Raw genomic sequence first — 27,756 nt, forward strand, 5'->3', positions numbered from 1 at the left:
TGGTTTGGCCATGTGGAGAGGATGGAGAGTGACAGACTAATGAGGAGAGTGTATGTGAGTGAGGTGGAGGGGGAGAGAGTGAGGGGGAGGCCAAGGATGAGATGGAGGGATGGAGTGGAGAGGTATATGAGTGAGGGGTGTGAGTTGGGAGCAGGGCGGTGAAATGACAGGGGACAGAGTGACATGGAGGTGATTTGTTTGTGGCCACCCCTTATGTGATTAAGGCATCTGGCAATAGATATATATACAGTCAAGTCACTTAAGGCGCTGCTAATTGGTTCTTGGCAAAGCCTGCGCCATAGAAAACCATGCCATACAAATAGCTAAACCCATAGGAAAAATGGAATTTGGTTCTGGACATTTGCCCCAAAGTCCCCCTTTTCACCCCCCTTTACACAGGCACACAATCAAGCAGTCAGTCAGTGCATGTCTTACACACAAATTAAACACTAAACAATAATTAATAAAGGGTTTTAAGAGCATAAAATACTGAACATACCTAACTCCGACAACTGCAGTGCTAAAATGGAGGGGGTAGGATTGGGGGTTCCAAGGCAAGAGGTGCATTTCAAACCTTGCCGCGTCCCCGCGCCAAAGGTATTTTATGTGCGTGGTTCATTTTTTTTTGTTCTGGTACCATGCCGTCTCATAGAAAACTGCAGCATAGAAGTCCGCGCCATAGGCAACTTGACTATTTATATACAGTATAAATATATATATATCTGTAGCCTGACACCCTAATCCCACAAAGGGTGGCCACAGATAAAACTCCTCCAAGTCGCTCTGTCACCCACCATTTCACTGCCCTCCCCCCAACTCACTGCCCCCTCCCTCATATACCTCTCAACTCCATCCCACCACCTCATCCTCGGTCTTCCCCTCCCTCTCCCTCCCTCCAACTCACCTACAGTACATACACCCTCTTAGTCAGTCTTTCATTCTCCATTCTCTCCACATGTCCAAACCACCTCAGTGTATTTCTCCTAATCTTCTCAACCACATCCACATCCACCCCACAACATTCCTTCACTTCACTTGTCATCCTGTCCCTCCATGTCACTCCACATGCTCCTCTCAGGTAACTCATTTCCGCTGCTCTCACTCTTGACTTTTTCCCCCCTAGCAAAGTCCATGCCTCGCTTCCATACATCAGGGTAGGGATCACAATACTATCATGCAGGGACTTCTTAACTTCCATACTCACCTCCCTGTTTCTCATCACTGCTTTCAGTGAACCAACAGCCTTCCTTCCCTGGTGTAACCTTTCAAGCACTTTATCCCCAAAAGTTCCATCCTTACTTATCGCACTACCCAAGTACTTGAATGCACTCACATTCTCCATATCCTCACCATCCAACCTCACTTTGCATTCTGACTTCATTCCTCTCAAACACCATAACTTTACTCTTGTTTACATTAACTTTCAGATTCCTCTTCCTACACACTGTCCCAAATTCATTCACCAAACCTTGCAAATCCCATTCATCTTCATTCAACAATACTGTGTCATCAGCAAACAGCAACACCGGAATCTTCCACATCTCACCCTCATTCATTAGAGCCACCCACACATCCACTGCCCTACCTTGCACCTCCTTTACAACCCCATCCATGTATATATATTAAACTGTCATGGAGACATCACACAACCCTGTTTCAGTCCCACATTGAGATCGAAGAACTCACTCAGCTCACCATCCACTCGCACCGTAGCCCTATCTCCTTCGTACATACTCTTCACAGCACTCAACAATTTCCCCTCCACTCCATATATTCTTAATACCTTCCACATACCTTGCCTATCTATTCTATCATAAGCTTTCTCCAAGTCTATGAAGGCAGCATACACTTTCCCTTCTCTAGGTACTTCTCCACTAAACATCTTAGAACAAATATCTGATCTACACACCCTTTCCCTTCCTAAATCCCCCTTGTTCTTCTCCAACTAGCTCCTCTGTTATATGCCTAACCCTGTCAATGAGTATTCTACCACATATTTTTCCAGTCACACTAAGAAGGGAAATACCCCTATGGTTACCACATACTTCTCTCTCCCCTTTTCCTTTTGTATAAAGGAACAGTTATACCTGAACCCTTCCCTCTTCCCAAGCCAATCTACACAACTTCCATATTCACTCCACAACAATCCCATCCCCATACTTCAGCATTTCACCACACGCTCCATCAGTTCCTGGGGCCTTTCCCATCTTGATCTTCTTCATTGCTTCCCACTACTTCTGCCCTACTGATCTCTTCCTCCCTCCTCTCATCTCTTCTTCACTTATACTCGCACTGCTTTCACTCTCTAGGTTCAACAAATCCTCAAATTGCTCCTTCTATCATCTCAATTTTTCTCTCTTCTCCACCAACAATCTATATATATATATATATATATATATATATATATATATATATATATATCTATTGCCAGACGCCTCAATCCCGTTTGGGGTGGCCACAAACAAATCGCCTCCAAGTCGCCCTGTCCCCCGCCATTTCACTGCCCTGCTCCCAACTCACACCCCCCTCTCTCATATACCTCTCCACCCCATCCCTCCATCTCATCCTCGGCCGCCCCCTCCCTATTCCCCCTCCACCTCACTCACATACACTCTCTTCGTCAGTCTTTCACCCTCCATCCTCTCCACATGGCCAAACCACCTCAGTGTGTTCCTCATAACGCTTCCTATCACATCCACATCCACACCACAACGCTTCTTTATATCCTCATTCGTCAGTCTGTCTCTCCACGTGACTCCACAGGCTCCTCTTAAATAACTCATTTCCACTGCTCTCACTCTTGACTTGTGTCCTTCCAACAATGTCCAAGCTTCACTTCCGTACGTTAGAGTTGGTAACACAATACTGTCATGTAGTAACTTTTTCACTTCCATGCTCACTTCCCTGTTTCTTATCACTGCTTTCAAAGAACCAGCAACCTTTCTTCCCTGCTGTACCCTTTCAAGCACTTCACCCTCCAAACCTCCATCCTTACTCATCACACTAGCCAAGTACTTAAACGTACTCACATTTTCCAATTCCTCACCATCCAACCTCGCTGTACATTCACTAACTTCACCTCTCTCAAAGACCATCACTTTACTCTTCCTTACATTCACCATTAGATTCCGTTTCTTACACACTCTCTCAAACTCATCCACCAAGCCTTGCAGCTCCCCTTCGTCTTCACTCAACAACACAGTATCATCTGCAAACAACAGTACAGGGAGTTTCCAACCACTATCCTCTCTCACCAGGGCCACTCCAACATCCACTACCCTACCTTGTACCTCTTTTATTACCCCATCCATGTACAGGTTGAACAACCATGGAGACATGACACATCCCTGTTTCAAACCAACTTTCAAAGAGAAAAATTCACTTAGTTCACCATCCACACGCACTGCAGCCTTTGCACCATCATACATACTCTTCACAGCATTCAACAACTTCCCATCTACTCCATACATTCTTAACACTTTCCACAATCCTTGTCTATCCACCCTGTCATATGCTTTCTCCAAATCCATGAAAGCCGCATACAACTTCTTTCCCTTCTCTAGAAACTTTTCCACTAAAGATCTAAGAATGAATATCTGATCTACACAACCTCTTCCCTTCCTAAAGCCTCCCTGTTCTTCTCCAACTAATTTCTCTGTTCTTTCTCTAACTCTGTCTATAAGTTTCCTACCATACACTTTTCCTATTATACTAAGAAGACAAATGCCCCTATGATTACCACACACTTCTTTTTCCCCTTTTCCTTTGTACAAGGGAATAATTATACCTGATTTCCAATCCTACGGGACTCTACCTTCCTCCCAAGCCAATCTGCACATCTTCCACATCCATTCTACTACTATCTCTCCCCCATGCTTCAGCATTTCACCACACACTCCATCAATTCCTGGGGCTTTCCCTGATTTAACTTTCTTCATTGCTTCCACAACTTCTATCCTACTGATTTCTTCCTGTCTTCTTACCTCCTTCCTTCTCCCAGCCATTCCCCAGCCACTTGTACTCGCATTACTTCCATCCTCTACGTTCAAGAATTCCATAAAGTGTTCTCTCCATCTGCTCACTTTTTCTCCCTTCTCCACTAGTAATGTACCATTTTTATCTTTCACTCCCCTGCTAACTTCACTTCCACCCTGTCTTACTCTTTTCACTTCTCTCCAGAACATTTTCTTACAGTCCCTCCACTTTACACTCAAATTCCTTCCAAATTCCTCATCCACTCTCTTTTTACTCTCTTACTAATCTTTTCACCTCTCTCTTTCTTTCCGCATATAACTCTCTCTTCCGCCTCTCAACTTCTTCCACGCCCCTATTTCTCATCCATTCATTGTATGCGTTCTTCTTTTGTGCCACAGCCTGTTTCACCTCTTCAGTCCACCACGCTGTTCTTTGCACCCCCCTCCGTCTTCTCTTCCTTCCACACACCACATCCCATGCTGCACATATTTCTTCTGTAAATATGCTACACACACCTTCCATGTCTCCCATCTGCTCCAATTCATATTTGCCCAATCGTTCCTCCACTTCTCTCTTATACTCTGCCTTTTTCTCATCCTCTTGTAACCTTTCCACTCTCCTTGCAACTACTCCTTCCTCTCGTCTTTCCCTTCTTCTATTCCTCCATCTTACTTGCATTCTAATTCTGGCCACCACCAAGTAGTGGTCAGAAAGTCCACTCCCCCAACCTCTATACACTCTTGCATCCTTTACACATCTTCGCATCCTTTCATCCACACACACATAATCAGTCATTGCCTTCCTTTCATTCAGTTCACCACCCACCCTTCTCATCACTCGCCATGTATACCTGTGGATCATCTTATGCCTGAAGAAGGTATTGGCTATCACCAACCCCCTCCCAGCACAAATGTCCACCAACGCACTCCCATTCTCATCTCTCTCAGCAGGCACACCCCACTCACCAACTATTCCATCCACCTTCACATTCCCAACTTTACCATTCATATCACCAATCAAAAACACTCTCTCATTCCTTCCAAACTTTTCCATGCACACTTCCACATTTGTCCAGAACTCTTCTCTCACTCTTCTAGCACGATCTTGCGTTGGTGCATCTCACACACAATCGCCCACATTTGTATTCCAACTTTCAACTTTACCCACACAATCCTTGACCCAACTGATCCATACTGTCTTATGCTCCTCTTCCATCTTTTACTCACAGCTATACATACTCCTTCCTTTGCCCTCTCATTCTCACCTACTCCTGCACATATACCCCATCCATACTCCCATTCTCTCACACTTTCTCCTCTCCATTTTGTTTCAGTTATTCCACATGCATCCACTTTCGCACCCTCAAGCACCTGGACAATCTCTCTCTCTTTCACCTCATCATTCGCTCCTCTTACATTCCATGTATATATATATATATATATATATATATATATATATATATATATATATATATACTTATTTGTTTATTTATGTATATTTATTTATGTATGTATGTGAAATGCTGAAGCATGGGGGAGAGATAGTAGTAGAATGGATGTGGAAGATGTGCAGATTGGCCTGGGAGGAAGGTAGAGTCCCGTAGGATTGGAAATCAGGTATAATTATTCCCTTGTACAAAGGAAAAGGGGAAAAAGAAGTGTGTGGTAATCATAGGGGCACTTGTCTTCTTAGTATAATAGGAAAAGTGTATGGTAGGATACTTATTGACAGAGTTAGAGAAAGAACAGAGGAATTAGTTGGAGAAGAACAGGGAGGCTTTAGGAAGGGAAGAGGTTGTGTAGATCAGATATTCATTCTTAGATCTTTAGTGGAAAAGTTTCTAGAGAAGGGAAAGAAGTTGTATGCAGCTTTCATGGATTTGGAGAAAGCATATGACAGGGTGGATAGACAAGGATTGTGGAAAGTATTAAGAATATATGGAGTAGATGGGAAGTTGTTGAATGCTGTGAAGAGTATGTATGATGGTGCTAAGGCTGCAGTGCGTGTGGATGGTGAACTAAGTGAATTTTTCTCTTTGAACGTTGGGTTGAAACAGGGATGTGTCATGTCTCCATGGTTGTTCAATCTGTACATGGATGGGGTAATAAAATAGGTACAAGGTAGGGTAGTGGATGTTGGAGTGGCCCTGGTGAGAGAGGATAGTGGTTGGAAACTCCCTGTACTGTTGTTTGCAGATGATACTGTGTTGTTGAGTGAAGACGAAGGGGAGCTGCAAGTCTTGGTGGATGAGTTTGAGAGAGTGTGTAAGAAATGGAATCTAAAGGTGAATGTACTGTAGGGAAGAGTAAAGTAATGGTCTTTGAGAGAGGTGAAGTCAGTGAATGTACAGCGAGGTTGGATGGTGAGGAATTGGAAAATGTGAGTACGTTTAAGTACTTGGGTAGTGTGATGAGTAAGGATGGAGGTTTGGAGGGTGAAGTGCTTGAAAGGGATTCAGCAGGAAAGAAAGGTTGCTGGTTCTTTGAAAGCAGTGATAAGAAACAGGGAAGTGAGCATGCAAGTGAAAAAGTTACTACATGACAGTATTGTGATACCAACTCTAACGTATGGAAGTGAAGCTTGGACGTTGTTGGAAGGACACAAGTCAAGAGTGAGAGCAGTGGAAATAAGTTATTTAAGAGGCGCCTCTGGAGTCACATGGAGAGACAGGCTGACGAATGAGGATATAAAGGAGCATTGTGGTGTGGATGTGGATGTGATAGGAAGCGTTATGAGGAACACACTGAGGTGGTTTGGCCATGTGGAGAGGATGGAGGGTGAGAGACTGACGAAGAGAGTGTATGTGAGTGAGGTGGAGGGGGGAAGAGGGAGGGGGAGGCCGAGGATGAGATGGAGGGATGGGGTGGAGAGGTATATGAGAGAGGGGGGTGTGAGTTGGGAGCAGGGCCGTGAAATGGTGGGGGACAGGGCGACTTGGAGGCGATTTGTTTGTGGCCACCCCAAACGGGATTGAGGCGTCTGGCAATAGATAGATAGATAGATGTATTTATCTATCAATCTATCTATCTATCCATCCATCTACCCATTGTATTTATTTATTTTTTTATTTTTTTCTCAGTCAGTAGAATTAAAGGATCCAGTATGTGATGAATCACTTCATGTCTGATAATTAAAGTACTCTCGTATCTTAAGTCAAGGGTTTACTGTAATATATTCTGCAGTTTACCAAAGATTTCTGTTTATTGACAGATGTGTCGGGAGTACAGGAGTGTGATGTCATTCAATGCTCGCCTGGGCCCAGAGGATGGAGTTAAGTCTGTACCATGTCAGGAAATTCTGGAATATATTCTCTCTCCTTTGATATGTAATGAAGCAGAGTTGGATGTCAGAGGTAGGTTAGATTCAGAGTACTTTACTGTACTGTATTTGTTTTAGATTTTCAGTACCATTTATTACTGTACATAAATTTTTCCTTCTCTCTTGATTCATTGAAGATTGCTTTTGTTGTTTGCATAGTGATGTGCAAGGTATATTAGTGGAATATGTGCTAATTTTTCATTTTAGTATAGTTCTTCAGAGGAAACCTTGATTTTAATGAGCAGTTCACTGTTGCTGTCCAACCTACAACCTCCATCTTCACAGTATGTTCTTCTGTCCTGCCCCATTATCCTAACATGTCCTACCTATTCCTGAATGCCTTCCCTTCTGTTTTCTACTGATTAACGTTCTCACCTTTCGGTGAACCTAGCATGATGAATCCGTAAAATTTTAGTCCAGCTTTTTAGGAAGGATACATGAGAGAGGTAAAATATGACCTAAATATTGCTTAATGCAGTATGAGGGTTAGGTGGGACACCCATTATCCACCCACCTCGAGGCCATCATATCCAGAGCGACGAGCCAAATGGTAAAAGAAGCCATATACGGTACTGTACTAAATTGGGTGGTAACCCTGTATTGTACATAACAAACAATGGATCCTTGCTCCCAGTGTGGTGGTTTTAGGCAGTCCAACCAGATGTGGCTCATAATGGCTTAAGTCTGAGAGATCATTGTTGTGGTCCCAGTCTCTCCTGGACATGCACCCAGTGGACTGCAGTCCACCATCCTTCTTTCAGGAGATAGGGGAGGAGGTGAGGGATGTTTAGATAACCAGACCATATAGTTGCTTGAGTAAATCAGTGTTACCATGTGAAGACATCCCTAGCCAATCTGAGGAATGAATGGGGTTTATTGTTTGCGAAATGCCAGGAAGTGAGTGGCTGTCACCCATGCCATAAACATTTGGAATCTAGCCTCCTTCCACTGTACTCCTGATTGAGCAGTGAAGGATTGAATGATGACTGCATGGCACATGATATGATTCTTTACAACATGTACTTTTTTAAGCAGAGATTCATTTCATAGATTGCATGGTAGTTTAAGGCCCTGTGCGGAGTATGATGCACAAGCGCCATCCCCCTAAAAATTAAGATAATGCTATCCCACAGTCCCTCAAAGTACTATATGTACTTTCATGTGGAGGTGGTGGATTTCATGAAACACCATTGACCGCAAGGTTGGAAAGCCATAAAAATAAACATCAGTTTTGTCCAAAGCATGCTCAGCTTGCATTTTGAAAAAATATTGGAAGAGTATGATACTCAAACGACAAAAGACTACACATGTGACGTGAGCTTGGTTACAAAAACCCACACTGGCAGATGAAAAATACATCTTTTTTCGTCTGCCAGTGTGGGTTATTGTATCCTATTTCAAGGTCAAGATAGTGTGACTCATCAGCCTTGATGAGCTTGGCTGAAATATGCATGGGGTTTGGTTACCAAACTCCCTGGACACACCTGTGTGGCTGCATCCATGGCCAGTGTATGTCCTGATAATAGTGCCTTCCGGTCTCATGCCCAGTTTATGTACATCATGAAGAGCATTGTCTATGGCTTTTATTATTTATTATTTACTAACTCCATCAATAAGTTTTTGTTTTGTTTTTTAATTGCAGCAATGTTTTTGAGTTGTATGTACATTATCTTATTATTATGTTCTTTTAATTGCATTAATGTTGCATTGTCTCCATTTGGGGAAATTCCATGGTATGGAAACTTGTTAGACTGTGTTTATTATCATCGTACGGTGATAATAGGTGTCCTGTTATTATCATTGTGCTGTGATAATAGATGTTTTGTGGAGTGTCTACAGTGAGTCCCCATTACCCTTGAACTATTTAAATGCTTATTAGGAGGTTTGCCACCATACTTTGGTAATACAGATAACAGTATGTTCACCGTGTGGGGAGTATAAAGATACCAGTGCTGATCACGGTTCAGTGATAATAACAACACATGCATTATCAGCAAATGGTGATAACAGTAAAACATAAAGGAACCCTCTAGCTCTAGGCCTATGGATTAGTTTATGCATTATTGCTATGCAAAAATTACACAACTGCATACAACATAAAACTGCGATTTCCCCCCCCCCCCTCCCAAATTAAGTCACCCTGCCCTAGGGTGGGAAAGGAGGTCCGGATGATGATGATGATGATGATGATCAAGTTAACTGGAAAAATATAAAAAATAATAGTTTCTTTACCAAAAAGTTTTTAGATATTGTGGAGACATTCAGTTTTAAAATGCTGCAAACACCATCATCCTATAGTCTGACAAATCTAAACATAGGGTTTGGGTGGAGTCTGCCACTGCCTACACTATTGCCATGTTTCCTAACCCTACGATGTATAGCGCCTGTGGTTTGTGTAGTAGGAATGATACATAAACATAACGCTTACTAATATAACTGTAATGAAAGTGCTGACATGTATCAAGGAAGAATAAAACTATTCTGCATACTATATTATACGATAATAGAGAAACGTGGCATAAAAATTTGGCAGTGTTGCTCTAAAAATATTCTAATTATTATTTACTTCCCCAACACTTCTAACATTGCTAATTAATTTAGCAAGTATAATTGCAAGCAAATTTGAAGGGATAAAAGTGGGAAGAGGCGATCCTTTCATAATTAAAATAAATATATCAAACAGCTCTGGGGTGGCAGCACTCACGCGACACGTGTTTGTGTGTACGCTATGGGAGGTCACCAACCCCCTACAGGATTTAGGCCTAATGGGGAAACCTCTATAAAAAAAACGCGCCGTGACTTTTACCTCAAGGGTGGTGCGGAAATAAAGTCAAAATTATAATCCATACATAAAAATGGAAGTAAAAAATCATGGATGACACATAACAAAATCTAGCGAGAGAGAGAGAGAGAGAGAGAGAGAGAGAAATAATAATAATAATAATAATAATAAAACTTTATTTCCACTAAACAGTGGGTATTCTTATACATTATACAGTAGTACAGCATACAGTATGAAAGTTCTATACACAATATAATACAAATTGATACATATGGTGGAGAATAGTGACAGAGAGGTAAATGGTTTAAAAGGTGTGGGGACACTTAGGTTAAAAATAGATCAATTAAGGGATTTAGGAACGAAGGCAGTGGGAAGGATTAAGACAGATGGGATTGTAAGATTAGGGAGTTTGAGCAATAGGGTAGAATGTATGCTCTCAATAAAATAGCATAGCAATTATCAACGGCTAATTATTATACAGGTGTTGATGGTGGGGGTCTATATTTATAGGAGGTGTTGGTGGTGGAGGTATAGCGGGTGTTGTTGATGGGGGTGTTGTTGGGGGTAGGGGTATAGGGGGTGTTGGTGGCAGGGGTATAGGGGGTATTAGAAAAACGGAGATCACAAGAGGGAAACAGTGTCAAGGTCATCGCTGATGGAGAGGTCAGCTCGGAAACGTGGCAACAGTGCAGGGAGGGGCTGACTCCACCAAAACCCTACGTTTAGATTTGTCAGACTATAGTACAGCAAGCTCGCCCCTAACGCATGGGTTTCTTTACAACCGTGGCGCTCTCGGCGCGAAACCGCGTAAGTTTTAACTACACCGTATTTTGCTCGTTAGACCCCCTAAATGTGGTGTTTTGCTGTTATCTGTCATTGGTAATCAATATGAAGCACTTTAAGTGGTTAGAAGGTTTATTTAATGTTATAACTTACAAATACAGTACTGCACAACAAAACTTCAACATACAAATACGTAAACACAAAGCAACATTCTGACGCCGATCGGTTTCAGGACAATTTGCCGTCAAGTCAGTTCGCCATCACAACAATATCAAGACAATTCGCTGTCTTTAATAAGACAGCTACGGGTGATGCTAGAATGTAATTCAAAGGCAACTACAGCAAGGAAGAAACAAGTTATTTTTATTTTTTTTTTTTTTTAAATAATGAATGGAGAAAATAAGTCCATGCGCCTAAAGGCATCCTCCATTCATAAAATATTTTTAACAACTGGATTTAAATTGAAGTGGAGTAAATGTTTGTGGGAAACAACTCCCAGGAAGTGAATTCCAGAGAGTAGTAGTTCTGGGGATAAGTGAATTTTGATAAGCAGAGGTTATGCACTGCAGGGGACAGAGTGTTAGTTTATGGGCACGCCCAGCTGCCCAAGTATTTCAGGAGAATATGTGAAGGGGAGGCACAATTGAAGCCAGTTCTCCAGAGCACTTACGGTAAAAATATCGATTAAATAATGCTAAAGAAGCAACATCTCTGTGTACTGATAATGGATGAAGGTCCTGCGTAATGGCAGGATTATTGATTAATCTAATGGCTCTATTTTGAATTTTGTCCAACTGCCTCAATTATTGACTAAAGGTGCAACTAATAAAAGTATCCAAAGCCTACACTATTGAACATAGGCTTTGATGGATCCCTCTGAAATATAATTATTAAAGTACTGATTAATTAATGATAAGTATATTTATAGAATGATGGGGAATCATCCGGGGTGCGAATTGTCCCGATGGGGACTCTTCCATTTTTTGACGGGGAATTGACAACGACAAATTGTCTCCAAACCCGCCAATCATGGGTAATCAAATAAATCAGGTTGACTGGTTACAAGGCTTTATTTAATGCTTTACCTTTATTTAAGTGCTTTAACTTACAAGTGCATACTAGAACAGTAAATATTTAACTTACAAATACAGTACTGTGGAAAAGCAGTTCAGCAAATCTTTAACAAACTTAAAAGGCAATTTTCCGATGCCTATCAGGTAAACTGGTTATAAGTCTTTATTTCTTGCTTTAACATTATTTAATAGTACTTTAACCTGTGCAAAAACTTACCAGGACAGCAATGTAGATATTTAACTTACAAATACAGTACTGTGGAAAAGCAGTACAGCGAATCACATGATCAAAACAAACCGTGCATGTCGTGCTGATGTTCAAGGGTTTGGCCTTTCAAAGGCCTCTCTTGCATAAATTTATAGTTTTCATAATGGTTCTTTAATCATACATTGGCTCATACATATCCCAGCACTTACCGCATGTAATAGCGTGCGCATTCGGTGAGAATGCGTTCGGGGCAAGCTTACTGTAATAATACTTTTGGCATTATCACTGATCAAACATTCAAAAATTTTGCTTTATACATATATATATATATATATATATATATATATATATATACATACATGTGGTAAAGTGTGTGTTTTCATACACTGAAGAACAAGGATTCGCGTCCCGCCAGAGTAATAAACTTTGGGAGCGTTCTTCATGCCACGTACTGCATTGGCGGACACAAGGGGTGCTGTGGTTGAACCAGTGTCACATACTGTAAAGTATGTTTGCACCCAGTCGGCTTGCGCGGGCCGATTACATTTGATTCACAGACTACACACACATCCAAAGCCACTCCAACACAACAATTACACTTACAAGCACTTCTCACCCTACATACATTCTTTATCAGACAGCCTAAGCCATTTGGTAGAGATACATTGGCTGTATCGTCCCCACTTCGGTCAGGATAGGCCGGTCCTGCAGTGGACACTCAAACGGCTGATGAGATGAGAGAGAGATATATATATATATATATATATATATATATATATATATATACTGTATATATATATATATAAATCTCTCTCTCTATATACATATACACATATATATACAGTTCGCTTGCACAGTGCAGGAGAGATTGGGCGGTCCGCAACCTCGTGCAGTGTGAATTCGCACACTGAGAATGCATAATCTTATGGGAAACATTACATATGAGCGGTACCCCCTCATACCTGGACCTTTTTTGGCCCTTAGAGACATAATAAAGGTCAAATTTTTCAGACATTGTACTACAGATATAGCTACAATAACAGAAATATGGGCAGTCACCTTAAGAACAGTAGACAACAGGCCTGATGGACTTGAATAACAGGGGTTCCAAGGCGCAGCAACACTTAGAGCGCTGCACCCCCTGCCGCACCTCCCGCCACACCAACACTTCCCTCCACAGACTCCTCCTGAGCACCTTCCCCAGGAGCCTCTAACTCACTTCAGCCATAAACTCCTCGAAGTCCAATACTGACACATCTGACATTGCATCCTCTTCATCCTCAACAGGAACAGGATCAGACGATGTTGCTGGTTCCTCACTGTCACTAACTTGAGCCTGCTGTTTGTAACTTGTTATAAGCATCTGTCTTCTCCTGTTTATTTCTTGCCTGTGCCTGTCTGTGTCGAAATGGAAGAATTTGTGTTTACCACAGAGAACCTCCTCCATTCTTAGGTTGCTCACATCATGTTCCTTCATCTCTTCCTTGAGCTTATCCACGGCAGCAAGGATCTTGCTTATTCTTGACATACACAGGTCTGTCCTGCCCTCCATCACACTAGGCTCCTCAACTTGACTCTGCCTGGTGTCGGGCTCTGCATCAGCCTTGTCTATCCATTGCAAGACTTCCTCAGTAGCAGCATGCACTTCTCGTATGTCCGCCAACGTAACTTCCTGAACACCTGGTACAGCTTGTGCTGCTGTCAGTGTTGCTTCCTCAGCCTCGGCCAGTGCTTGAATGGCCGACTCATGCTCCAGGCATAAGTGAGGCACAAGCAGTTGCCACTCATGGTTGACCGTTGCAGGTGTACTTTGGTGCCAGGCTTGTAGGAGAAAGTTAACTGCGTCCTTCACTGTGAAACAATGCCAGAATGCTTCAACAGTCATGTCAGGTGTGGCGGGTCGGGATACAGCCGCTGGCAGAGATGATACGGGAGCACCTGCCTCATCAAAGTCTTCGTGGTGATCTTCTTGTAGGGCATGAAGCTCCTCTTGTGTGTTAGTCTTCCTGCGTAGGTAGGCTTATAGTTGCTTGTGATAGAAATGCTTGACAGTGGCGATCAGTTCTTGATCCAATGGCTGCATGAGTGATGTCATCTGGGGCGGCAAAAACACAACTCGACAATCCTTGTGCGGATCTTCTAAGAATGGAGGGTGACTTGGTGCATTGTCCAGCACAAGGAGCATCTTAAATGGAATGCCAAGTTCCCGACACTTGGCCCTGGCATCGGGGACACAGTGCTTTGTTAACCAGTCTGCCATAATGTTCCCAGTCATCCAACCATTTGCTGATTTGTACCAGTACATGCCACTTGTGTCCATGTTTGTAAGGTTTTTGTAGCACCTTGGGTGTGAAGCTGTGTGTTCAACAACTGGCCTTATCTTGGGCTCCCAGACAGGTTTACGGTGAACATTACTGTCATCTTACACTTCTGGAGCTTTCGACCAGGGGCTTGTTTCTGTTTTCTAGCGATGTAAGTCGTTTTGGGCATGGCCTTGTAGTAAAACGACGTTTCATCGACGTTGTAGATCTGGTCCTTGGTGTACTGTCCTTCTTCAATTAGCAGTCTAAATATCGCAGGATACTCTCTTGCGGCCAGCTCGTCGGCAGAGGCACGTTCACCAGACAGTTTGATGTGACGGAGTTCCTTGCATTTCAAAAACTGGTGCAGCCATCCAACCGATGCCTTGAAAGGTTTCTCCACATTTACCTTGCGAGATGCTGCCTTGTACAATAGCTGGGCTTGGCTCCGAATAAATCTGCCACTCAGTGGTACACCTTCCTTCTCCTTTCTTATCATGTAGGTGGCAAGATACCGTTCCATAAGTATCATCACATGATTTCCCACCTGGGAATGGCCGTCAAGTTCAGATGCACCATACGTCTTCATGAGTGCCGTGATGGCATCACGGTTCTTCCAAACAGTCCTCACTGTTGATTCAGCCAATCCCATGGCTTTCCCGATAGCGGTGTTTCCTTGTCCCTCCTCCTTCATCTTCATAATCTCTAACTTGGTTGTGTGTGTCAGAAGTTTCTTATCTCTTGGGGCTGAAGGCATGGTACGGCAAAGTACAGGCCAGGATGGAGCAGAAAAAAAACGCCACACGTCGTACACGACAGTTTAGCTTAAGAGAGCGGATCCGCACTGTGCACGAGCCTTGTCTCTAATGGCGCGGCTGCTGTCTCCTACCCCAAGCTGCGCGGTGGAATGCCCCAGGAATTTCTGCGCATCAATATGACGACACCTGATGATGGACGTGTTGTGTGGGGGAGGGGGTCGCACACTAATGGAAAATGGCATTTTTGAGCCACTCCTTTGCCTCTACCTCGCATTCTGTGAGGTAAACTCGCGTATTCAGAGTTTCTGGGTATGATTTTTGGTCACTCGCACACAATGCGATTTGCGCACTGAGCTCAAACAGTAGACGACCAAACTGTATATATATATATATATATATATACAGTATATATATACTGTATATATTTTTATATATATATATATATATATATATATATATATACTGTATATATTTATATATATATATATATATATATATATATATATATATATATACAGTAGAACCTCTTTGGTCCGGACCCCTCTGATCCGGATTTCTGTTAATTCGGACAAAATTTAAAAATAATAAGCTCCAAAAATATGTTGAAAGTAATTCTAAAGTCATTTTCAGTATCGGCGCGGAAAGCGATCATCATTCGTTTAGTCTTGGATCACGCTAGGTCGCAACACGGGCGCCTGTTTAAACACACGCTAGCATTCGTTCCATCAACTAGTTCACCAACTGTTTATACTTTTACGCTGTATTTCAAAAGTTAATCCTCCTTACCATGCCCCTTAATGCAAGTGTAGCTTCTGCAATGAATAAAGGTGTTAAAAGGAGGAGTTTGCTTACACAAAAATGGGTCAGAATATTCTGCAGTGTTTCATGATTACTGTAGGTTATTTTTTGTACTTAAATGTGCTTTACTTGTACATCAAACATTAGCTTCTTGCCCATATGGGCGTTATGAATATGCCAAAGATGACAATGTATTTTTTTGCCTACATAAGTTTTATTTTTATTCCAAATATTACAGTTAATTAATTAATTTATTTTTTTGCCTACACGGGCCTTAGTTACTTACTACAATTTAAAATGTTGGCTAGTTTCTTGTCATGGCCTTACCTGTAAATTATGCAATACAAAATTATCGTACATGATTAGTTTGGTTATTTTAGTATCCTTTCATCTTTTGCAGTTATGTTGGGTTGACATATGCCACATATGTTAATAATTAACAAACATACCATATGTAGATAGTTTTTGGTATGAACTGGAGATTACCCTGATGGTCCGGACAGTCTGCTAATTCGGACAACCCTTCCCCCCATATAGTCCGAATGAGAGAGGTTCTACTGTATATACACACAGTCATCTTGCTTAAAGTGCATGAATATGGGCGGCACAGCTCGTCGCACTTTATAAATTCTCACTTTGTGAAGCATAGGATCCCATGTTAAAATGGCTGTATGGGCGACACATCCTGAATTTTCGTATATTGATTCACCAATACCTACCCCTAACTGAAATGCAAAAGGAAAACTTGCAGTAGAAATATGCAAGAGTAATATTGTATACAGTAATCCCTCTACTATCCGATGTAATAAAGCCAAAAGCATGTCCGGAAATTGGTCCCGTCCGGAAGTGGGCCTGTGACTCATGGACTGGTACTTAAGGACCCTAACCCAGCCTAACTTTGAAAGCCACCTAAATAACTCCCTACCGGACATGCATAGCACATATTTAAAACTATTTAAGACCCTATTCACACCAATAATGGACATAAAGCATGAAATAAATAAAAAGGAACCAAAGAATGAGGAATTAGAAGTGATTGTACCTCAGCCAGGGTACTTACAGCACGTTTGTGGCCGCCTTTTCTAAGGTTTTGGCAGTGGTTAAAATGCTCTTGAAGCACATACAGCAATCCAGTGTTGTGCAGCACTTAGTTCTTTGCACTGTGAGTTATAATTGTTTAACACTGCACATTGTTCTTAACTGCACCATGCCAGTTTCAACCGCCAGTTTGCACTCCACAGTTAATCCTTTCCACTCTAAATTCTAATATCTTAACACTGCACAACACTTCTAAATTCCCGTGTGGTCTAGTGGTGAGGTATTGCAGTTTATTCACTGTTTATTCACAAAAAATGAGCACGTGTGGCTTCCATTGCGATAAGCAGTGGTGGGCAGCACAATCGAAGAAGGACCTTGTGCAAGCGCAAAGCGCAATCCACAGTTCACTACCTTGCGCAAGCACAAATGCGCAATCTGACAAATATTTAGCTTGTGCAATGTCGCAAAGCGCAAGCGCAAACCATTTGCATATATTTTTGGGAATTACCAAAAAATATTGAGATATTTAAATAAAACTGCATACCTACTTACTTTTATTTTTTATTGTTCCATCCATCCATTGCCAGACGCCATGTATCCCAAACGGGGTGGTCAAGGGCTTAGAGTTAATTGTTTTACAGGGAGAGGCACTAATCCTCCACCAACCCCACTTGACACGTAGGGATGCCAACAGCATCTGGTGTTCCCAGGCGGTCACCCATCCAAGTAATTATTTGTAATTTGCACAAGTGTACAATCTAATATTTAGCTTGTGCAATGTCACAAAGTGCCAGTGCAAATCATTTGCATATATTTGTGGGAATTACTGTAAAATATATATTGGTATAATTAAATAACTTACTAAATTATCGGTGACTGAGGTACAGTAGGTCATTGTCCAGGAAAAACAGCCTTTATTTACCAAGGCATTGGCAAAGATCATGTGATTACTGTATCATCAACTCTCTCTCTCTCTCTCTCTCTCTCTCTCTCTCTAACAGAGGAGGGAGGGAATGGAGAATAAGAGAGAGAAGAGGGATGAAGTTTATGCCTTATCTTCTCACTCAAAGGGACGCTCCTTTGCCATTCCCGCGTATTTATTCTCTCTCTCTCTCTCTCTCTCTCTCAGAATAATGCTCTTTATCTCTCTCTCTCTCTTGTCTTGTCAAGACAATTTATTTACTAATTCAATATAGATATACAATAGCATATGTAATTCGTTACAAAAAATAAAAAATCATGAAACGTATTTTTTTTCTCTCTCTCTCTCTCTCTCTCTCTCCCTCCCTCCCTCTCAGAATAATGCTCTTTATCTCTCTCTCTCTCTTGTCTTATCAAGACAATTTATTTAATAATTCAAAATAGATATACAATAGCATATGTAATTCGTTACAAAAAATAAAAAATCATGAAAACAGAGTATTTAAATTAAATATCCACAACCTAATAAATTATTAGGCTGTGGATATTTGATTTAAATACAGTAATCCCTCAAATATCCGACGTAATAGAGCCAAAGGCATGTCCGGATATTGGGCCCCAGCCTCCTGGACCTGTACTTATGGACCCTAACTCAGAAAAACACCTATACAACTCCCTCTGGACATGCATTGCACCTATTTAAGACCCAAATCACACCAATAAGGGACGTAAAAGACTGAAGTAAATGCAAAAGAACCATAAAATGAGGTTTTAGAGGTGAGTCTATACAATATTAACCCCTTAAACGCGGATCGTCTCATTTGCGACGCTCGGCCCAAAGGACATAACGGCGGATCGTCGCGTTTGCGATTCTAGTAAATTTTGAATAACCGCGGGCAAGCAGGCTCCAGCTGGTATTGTCTATCAGTACCGCCACCCTTGAGCTACTTTTAGCACACTTGACCTTTGTACTACTGACCTCGATTGTTGCCAAGTTTCATTTTTTTTTACCCACCCACGCACCGCTGCGCAGCCCTCCCTCATCGTGCGATATGGCAGTGCGCGGACGGCTCATACGTGTCAATCTGCGCCTTCCTCTCGCAAGCACTTTATGCTATTTGGAAACGCTTGTTTCCCCAGTTATCACACCAGCATTTTTTCGCGCGGTTTGCCCCTGTTTAGCGTCAGTCCACGCGAATCTTTCAAGGTGACGCCATGTCCAATTCAAGCTCTTCCGAGTCTGTGCCTTCCAGCCCTCTGAAAAAGGGTTTTGTGACCTCCACCCCATACAAAACCTTACAAGGAACTGCTAAGGGACTGAGTGACTCGGCAATAGCTAGTGAATTATTGAAAGCGTCCATGGATTATGGAAGTGACGTCGGTGTTTGGTCTAGCCTGGCAGAGTCGGACACGCAATCGAGTGCTGAGTCTGAGGTGCCAGAAGTGACTATTTCTGTGCCAAGCACCTCAACAGGCAAGGCTCCTGTGAAAAGGGGCCTAGAATATGGAAAGGGGGCCAAGAGGAAAAGGAGTGGTGACCCCGCTTCACAGCCATTGTCCCCTACACCACATCACGCCACCGCCAGCCCGCCACGCACTCCCAGCCCCATTCTCTCGTCCTCCTCTTCAGCTGCCCTTTCTCCGGAGTCTTCGGAGTCGCCTTCACCACCTCGGAAGGGAAGTAGACAGTCGAGTTTACGTAGTAGAGGTTTCCATAGGCCCAGTGTTCGTGCTAGTAGGGCTAGAACTTTGTCCCCTAGTGTAAGGCTAGCTCCTAAGGTTACTCGCACTAGGCAACTCGCCAGTCACGCCACCGCGAGTGACCTTGAACCCTGTGCTTATCTCCCCACCACCTCCACCACTACACCAACACGACCTAGGACAGCCTCTGCCTCACGCACTGTCTCACCGCCTGCCTCACCCACTCCCACACGACCTGCCTCACCCCCCGCCACCCCCAGCACCTCCCAGCCTAGGCAGGGCACTCTTGATGCCTTCGTGTGGTCAGAGGGCTCAGATTTTGTGCCGGAAGATCTGCCCTTTGATGACAGTGGGTGTGGAATTCAGGCTGACTTCCCTGTCCAAGAGGATGGTGAATGCTTGGACTACCTGTTGGCCTTCCTTGATAACGAGGTAATGGAGCAGATTTGTACCGAGACGAACAGGTACGAGGGGCAATCTGCTGCAGTTCGTGAAGGAGAAGGTGAGCCTGCAACGCCATCCACGTCGCGGATGGCAGCATGGGTGCCTCATAACGATCAGGGAACTCTTTGTATTTATTGGGTTGATGTTATTGATGCCCCACAATTGGAAACATAAGCTCGAGGAATACTGGAGTTCAGACGATCTTTGCCCCACACCAATCTTCAATAAATACATGAGCCGCGATCGTTTTAGGCAGGTCATGACTTACCTTCACTTCGCGAACAATGATGAGCCTTCCCGAACTGACCCATTATGGAAAGTGATGGGAATCCTGAACTTGATCAAGGATAAGTTTACGAGGTTCCTGCGCCCTTTCAAGAAAGTGATGATTGACGAGTCCTTGGTTTTGTTCAGGGGCCGTCTTTGGTTTGTGCAGTATATTCCAAGCAAACGGCACCGCTTTGGAATCAAGTTTTTCGTGCTGTGCGACTGCAAGACGGGGTTCATCTTAGACTTCGTTATTTACACCGCCAGCAATGTTGATTTGGACAAGGTTCTCTGGTTCTGTGGTGAAAGTGCTGTTGGAAAAGTACTTTGGCGAGAATCATGTCCTGTATACAGACAATTACTATACAGCTCCTAAACTCGCCAAGTACCTTTCTGAACACGGCGTCGGATCCTGTGGCACTGTCAGGAGCAATAGGGCACACTACCCTGCCTTCCCCGAGGCTGAAAAATCAAAGCGGGGAGACGTGCACCTGAAGAAAACTGACAAGATGCTTGTGATCAGGTGGCACGATAAGAGAGTCATGAATGTGCTCACCACAGTACACAAGGGGGAAATGCTGGCCACAGGGAAGGTCGACAGAAGGACTGGCGAGCCTGTGATGAAGCCTGATGCTGTCATTGACTACAACGTCAATATGCGGCTGGTGGACAAGTCTGACATGATGATCGGAGAGATAGACTGCCTGAGGAGGAACCGTCGCTGGTACAGGAAGGTGTTCTTGCACTTGATTGATATGTGCATTCTGAACGCCTTCATCCTGTATAAGATCAAGAACAGGAAGCCAGCAAACTACTCTCTCCGACGATTTTCAAAGACTTGTGTCTACCAGCTGCTTCAGCGTTATGGGCAGGTACTGCCATCAGGTCCCAGGCGCCACCCACACACACCTCCAGACCGCCTACAGTGTCAGGCCTACCTTCAGCGACACCGCCTGGAGCCACTGCCTGCCACTGCCAAGAGAGGAAAAGCACTCAGGAGGTGTCATGTGTGCAGCCACACTACCAGGCAGGACAGAACATTTAGGCGCACCTCCTTGCAGTGCAAAGAGTGCAAAATTCCCCTCTGTGCTTACCCGTGTTTCTTTGACTACCACAGCCTGACTAGATATTGAAAATAAGGGTAAGATTCTTGGAAGTAATACTGAGAGTGACAGTGATACTAGTGTTTAGTTTTCTTTTACATAATGACAGTGACAGTCTGATGAGTGTAAATTAGTGTATGTACTTGTAAAAGCACTGACAGTGACAGTGTTTTTTTGTGTAAATAATTGTACATAGTAATAATATAAGTATTGCGAGTGACAGTCACTCCAGTGTAAGAAGTTGAAAGCATATGTTCCTATTCTATGTTCTGACAGTGACAGTTTGTTGTGTAGAAAATATTATTTTTATAACAATGGACAGTGACACTGATGAATAAGGCAAGAAACTGACAGCTAGAGTGAAAGTGAGCGATAGAAATGAAGTGCGAGTGGCTGACCGGAGCAAGAATAAAGTGCCTGCCGTAAGGCTGAATAAACTCGCGCTGCGGTGGTATTCCTCATTCCCGCTTCACAATACTGGCAGTGACAGTGATTTTTAGGGCCGTAATAGTGCCAAGCGAGCCTTTGCGAAGTACTATGAAGGAAAATAATGTAGTATACGTGTTTTTAGCCGTGAAAAGGGAAATGTATGTTCAGTGACGGGAAGATCGCCGCCTTGCTGCATGTCGGCCGTGCGCTCCGTTCATTATAGCCTTATTTTCATTGCTTATTGTACAAATACGGATTCCAAACAACCTGTACGTTGTTGTATAAAGTGTACTGTGACATTGAGGCTGTGGTAGAAAGAAAACCGGGTTTCTGGAGGTGTGAAAGCAAAGACTTTGTTACCCAACTTTGCAAGTCTTCACAAGTCCTTTGGTAGTCCACGAAGGCTCAACATCTGTCTCAGGAGAAAGCTGAATGTAAGTACTATATGCCATAAAAATTTTAATGTTCTAGGGTTAATCTCTGATTTTTGGCAAATATTTTCCCACAGGTACTCAGACCCCGCTACAACCCCGCCACAGCGGGGGGATCGGCCGTACACAGCTGCGTTTAAGGGGTTAAACATTCTGGGTACTTACAAGTCCCTGGCTCCTGGACTGGTTTGAACCGCCAGTTTGCAGTCCACAGTTAATCCTCTGCACTCTAAATTCTAATTTCTTAACACTGCACATCACTGTAAATTCCCGTGTGTTTTAGTGGCGAGGTATTGCAGTTTATTCACTGTTTATTCACAAAAAACAAGCACCTGTGGCTTGCACTGCTATAAGCATCTGCTCTCGATCGGAGTTTGGCTGTGACTGTTGATGATGGCGGGGTAACAGAGTTGCCAGATCGCAACGGCCACATTACCAATCTCCTCAACTTTCATTACCAAATTTAACTTTTCATTACCAAATTCGTAAAGCTAGCATTTATTCTTCACTAATTATATATACAAGTGGAAATACATGTAATCACTCTCCTAATAATTAACACCATGTTGATTATTTTCACGCTATGTAGGGTAGCAGATTAATCAGAGAGAGCAAACAATCCACCATCTCCATCCTGTGTATCCTCATACATGTGAAAAATCCATTTGGTAATGCATTATTCTGATTCATTACCAAACAAATTTTTCATTACCAAATTGGCCCACACTTGGTAATGAAAAATACCAAATGGCAACCCTGACAGGGGAGGGGGAGGAAGGAAGGGGTGAAGGGACCATGGTGTAACAGCTGTTCGGCGCCATGCGGCAATTTCAAATTATGGGAGGGAAAAAAGTCAGATTTTTTTCAAATTTTTTGCAGTTTTTGGCCCATTTTGGGAATATTGGATCCCAGGACAATTATATCCGGTTAGTGGGGATGTTCAGATATTGGGCGTTCAGATGTTAGAGGGATTACTTGTGTTTTAATGGTTTTTGTAAGGAATTGCATTTGGTAATCTTAATAAATATTGTATATTTATTATCATTTACTAATAATAATAATTTAAAAATATTAAAAATACATTATCTGTTGAAGCATATTAATGCTATTACCCCCTTCCCTCCCGCCTCCCCCCACAAAGCACCAACTCACCCTTGCGACCCGCCCCAGCCTCCCCCATCCCTTGTCCAGGTATGCGGGAAGTTCCCACCACGTGTCCCCAGGAAGACCACGTGTACTGCGCAATCCACAGGGCAGGTGCGCAAAGCAGGTGCACAAACGCAAATTTAGTTGTGCAAGCGCAACTAAGTTTTCGCTTGCGCACCTGCCTTTTCATGTGCGCAAGCACAAAATTGCGCATGGTCTCGTGTGGTGCACAATGTGCAAACGATATCACCAGAGCGCAAGGGTACGCAATTGCACTTTGCGCAAGTATTTGCACACCTGCCCAGCACTGGCAATAAACATCTAATCGCCATCAAAGTTAGGCAGTAACTGTTGGAGTGTTGGTGACAGGGAAACAGAGTTGCCAGATCGCAATGGCCACATTACCAAACTCCTCAATTTTCATTACCAAATTCGTAAAGCTAGCATTTATTCTTCACTAACTATATATACAAGTGGAAATATGTGTAATCACTCTTCTTATAATTAACAGCATGTTGATTATTTTCACAGTATGTTGGCTAGCAGATTAATCAGAGAGAGCAAACAATCCACCATCTCCATCCTGTGTATCCTCATACATGTGAAAAATCTGTTTGGTAATGCATTATTCTGATTCATTACCAAACTAATTTTTTGTTTCCAAATTGGTCCACATTTGGTAATGAAAAATACTAAATGGCAACCCTGACAGGGGAGGGGGGAAGGGGGAGGAAGGAAGGGGTGAAGGGTCTGTGGTGTAACAGCTATTCGGTGCCGCGCGGCAATCTCAAATTGCGGGTGGGAAAAAATTCAGATTTTGGGGGGATTTTTTTCTTTTTTGGCCTCTTTTGGGTTCCGAAGGTCCAGGCCCACAATGTCCAGTAAGTGGGGTGTCCGGAAAGTGGGCGTCCGGAAAGTATGGGGATTACTGTATTTATTATGAAATTTCAAGACCTTGCTAGCATTGTACAGAGGGTAGATAATGCGAATTGTCTTTGTGGTTTCCGAGACCTTACCCCAGAAACTGAATCAAAACACTTAACAGCTGTTCAGCACTTTGTATGGGGATTACTGTATTTATTATGAAATTTCAAGACCTTGCTAGCATTGTACAGAGGGTAGATAATGCGAATTGTCGTTGTGGTTTCTGAGACCTTACCCCAGAAACTGAATCAAAACACTTAACAGCTGTTCAGCACTTTCACTCTCATCACTACTGGAGGGATTTTGACTCTCTTTTTTTTTTTTTTTTTTTGGCAAGAACGGTTTGTTGGCTCTTAGCCTTTGGTTCCTTCTTTCTTGCATTAAAAGAAAAAGAGAAGATATTTCACCATCTCCACGCTCGGTACACTCGTACATATGAAAAATCCTTTTGGTAATGAATCATTCTGAATGATTACCGATCGAATTTTTGGTAATTAATCATTCTGAATAATTACCAGATCAAATTTTTGGTAATTAATCATTCTGAATGTTTCCAATCGATTTTTTCATTACCAAATTGCCTGACATTTGATAATGAAAAATACCAAATGGCAACCCTGGTGACGATTGTGCCAGTGATTAACGAATGCTCTTAAAGCGCAGTATTGTGTGGCCAGTTTTATGGAATGCACATCTTAGTTTGCATTAGTTTAGGTGCTGCCTGTTGCTGCTCCAGGAAATCCTCAAAGTCCAGGTCAGGCACTACAGACATTACGTCATCCTGCTGCTGCTGTGGTCACCTCTCACTCACACACCAGCCGCACCCCACCACACATACTCACCAGCCCCGCCCTTACTAATGACACACTACAAATTATGCTCGAGAGTTGCAAGAGAATACCGTATTTGCCTCAATTTTTCATGCCCGTCGCACATTGCAAATAACAAACACACTTTCTAAATAATTAATTATTGTCAGACCCCTGTTGCACATTAGGCGAGACGCACTTTGCTAAGGTGCACTTTAGGCGAGATGACTGTGTATACATATATATATATATATATATATTCACTCTCATCTTAAATGTCGGGACCAACTGCCTAGCCCCAGGCTCCTACGCTCCTCGTGGGGCAATGTAAGATTGGATGATGGATGGATGTATATATATATATATATATATATGTGTGCGTGTGTGTGTGTATGGTATTTGTGTACCATACTCTGCACACGGCCTCATTTGGTAATGTGTGCAGTTGTAAGTGGAGATTCACTTTATATGTGAGTGCGTAGTAGTTTGGTATTACTGTTAGAAAATGTTTGGTAGTAGATGAGGGTGCTTACCATACACTCACTTAGTGTAGTGCTGTTTTGGGTGTCAGCCCTTTCCTCACTTCCTTCCTCTTCTGTCTTTCTTTCCTTCATTCTTTCCTCTTCCTTCTGCCTATGGGTGACTTTACTCTCCCTCTTCTGTCTTTCTTTCCTTCATTCTTTCCTCTTCCTTTTGCCAATGGGTGACTCTGTGCTGAGTGACATGCCAAATGGTTTCCTGTACACCAGGAAACCATTTACTATACTGGGTGGTAACTATATAACGAAATTATGGCGCCTGGTGGTTTAGTGAGTAATTAAGATGCTCCAATCGGATTGAGCCAGTGAAGGTTTATATCTAAGGGGTGGTTGGGGTTTATTGCTCACGTAATGCCACCCAGGGATGAGTGAGGCTGGTTACTCTCATCTTAAATGTCAGGACCAGCTTGCCTAGCCTCGGGCTCCTACGCTCCTCATGGTGCAGTGTAGGATTGGATGATGAATGAATGAATGTATTAAGGTGTACCAATCGGATTGAGCCAGTGCAGGTTTATATCCAAGGGGTGGTTAGGGTTTATTGCTCACATAATGCCACTCGGGGATGAATGAGGCAGGTCTGTCGCATCTTAAATGTCAAGACCACTATTTTTTTTTTTTTTTTTTTCTTTTTTTTTTTTTAAATGTTTGACTCTGGGCAAAGGCTTCAAGGCCTATTTCTCGGGGGCAGTGGCCTATCCCAAGGCCCAGTAGTCCTCCTACATCTCCACATGTCACCCCTTCGGCACTAACACCCACCGTCCATATTGAATACATACTAGGGCTGTCTCATACAGGACTGGTGTATTGGTATTAGCGGAGGTACTTTTATGACATGTCGTCGGCCACCGCCTCCCCCTTACCTAGCCCAGGGCTCCTATGCTCCTCATGGAGCAACATAGGATTGGATGATGTATGTATGGATGGATGGATGAAGAAAATGTTCTGGAAAGAGGTAAAGAGAGTTAGACAGGGTGATAGAGAAGTAAGTTGGGGAGTGAAGGATAAAAGTGGTGTATTGCCAGTGGAGGAGGAAGAAAAATTGAGCAGTCTACTTTCCACTTCTTTTGCACATTTTCCTCTCATTTCTGTCAGTGTACCCAGGTAATTGAACTCTGTCACCAATTCCAGTCTCACTCCATTCACTGTAACATCACAGTGGGAGTCACCTTCCCTCTCAGTAACCATCACTTTACTCATTTCTACATTTACTCTCAGGGCACGATGCTCGCAGACATGTACAAAACTTTGCACTTCTCTACTATGCTCTTGTCTGGTATTTGTAAGAAGCACTGCATCATCAGCATACAACAAATTTGAGGTATTCCATATACAGTATATATATATATATATATATATATATATATATATATATATATATATATATATACTTCTTAATTTTAATTTTAATTTTGTTTACTCCTTTTAAACCTAGATTTATGGTGGGCAAGTGAGGAAAGTGGAGAGTGGAGTTGGATGGAGACAGTGGAGCTACTTTTTACTGTGAGGGAGTTTTGGCCCAACTTCCCGAAGGATGGTTGGGAAATGGTATGTTGCTTTCCAGTGCTCAGGTATTTTATAAGGACAGACAGTTCTCAAGAGCTCTAAATATGTCCCTAAATTTTGCTACTCTCACATAGGAGTTACCATAGTGGAAGTTGGGAGAAGCTGGTAAATCAGTTTTGTAGTAGTAATGAAACTTTAATAGACAGTTTTAATTCAGAAGTAAGAAAGCAAAAGAGAATTCCAAAAAAAGCAACTTACAGTTAAGACTTACTGTTATAGTATGGTATTGAGATGATACAATATGTCATAATAATATGGAAGTATTCTTTTGCATAGGCTTATAGGATTATTATCAGGTTGATTAGGACTGAAAGTGCACTGTATTATTAATGTATGGAATAAAGCATCATAATACTGAATGTTATTACCTCCACCAATGAAGTTGGAGGAGGTTATGTATTCACCAATGTTTGTCTGTCTGTTTGTCCAGACAATATCTCCAAATT

General features: G+C 42.6%; 1 protein-coding gene across 1 annotated transcript in view; it reads left to right on the plus strand.

The window, feature by feature from the left end:
* The window catches only part of LOC145393549 (uncharacterized), a 252,668-nt gene that overhangs the window by 198,185 nt on the left and 26,727 nt on the right, over window positions 1-27,756 (plus strand). Inside the window, exons 20-21 of the mRNA XM_080267700.1 lie at window positions 7,186-7,327; window positions 27,180-27,292. Coding sequence (XP_080123826.1) covers window positions 7,186-7,327; window positions 27,180-27,292 — 255 coding nt within the window. The remainder of the gene's footprint in view (window positions 1-7,185; window positions 7,328-27,179; window positions 27,293-27,756) is intronic.

Source organism: Coenobita brevimanus, chromosome 24, assembly GCF_032717465.1.
Source record: "Coenobita brevimanus isolate Jiangsu-jjx chromosome 24, ASM3271746v2, whole genome shotgun sequence".
In the NCBI taxonomy this organism is placed as follows: Eukaryota; Metazoa; Arthropoda; class Malacostraca; order Decapoda; family Coenobitidae; genus Coenobita; species Coenobita brevimanus.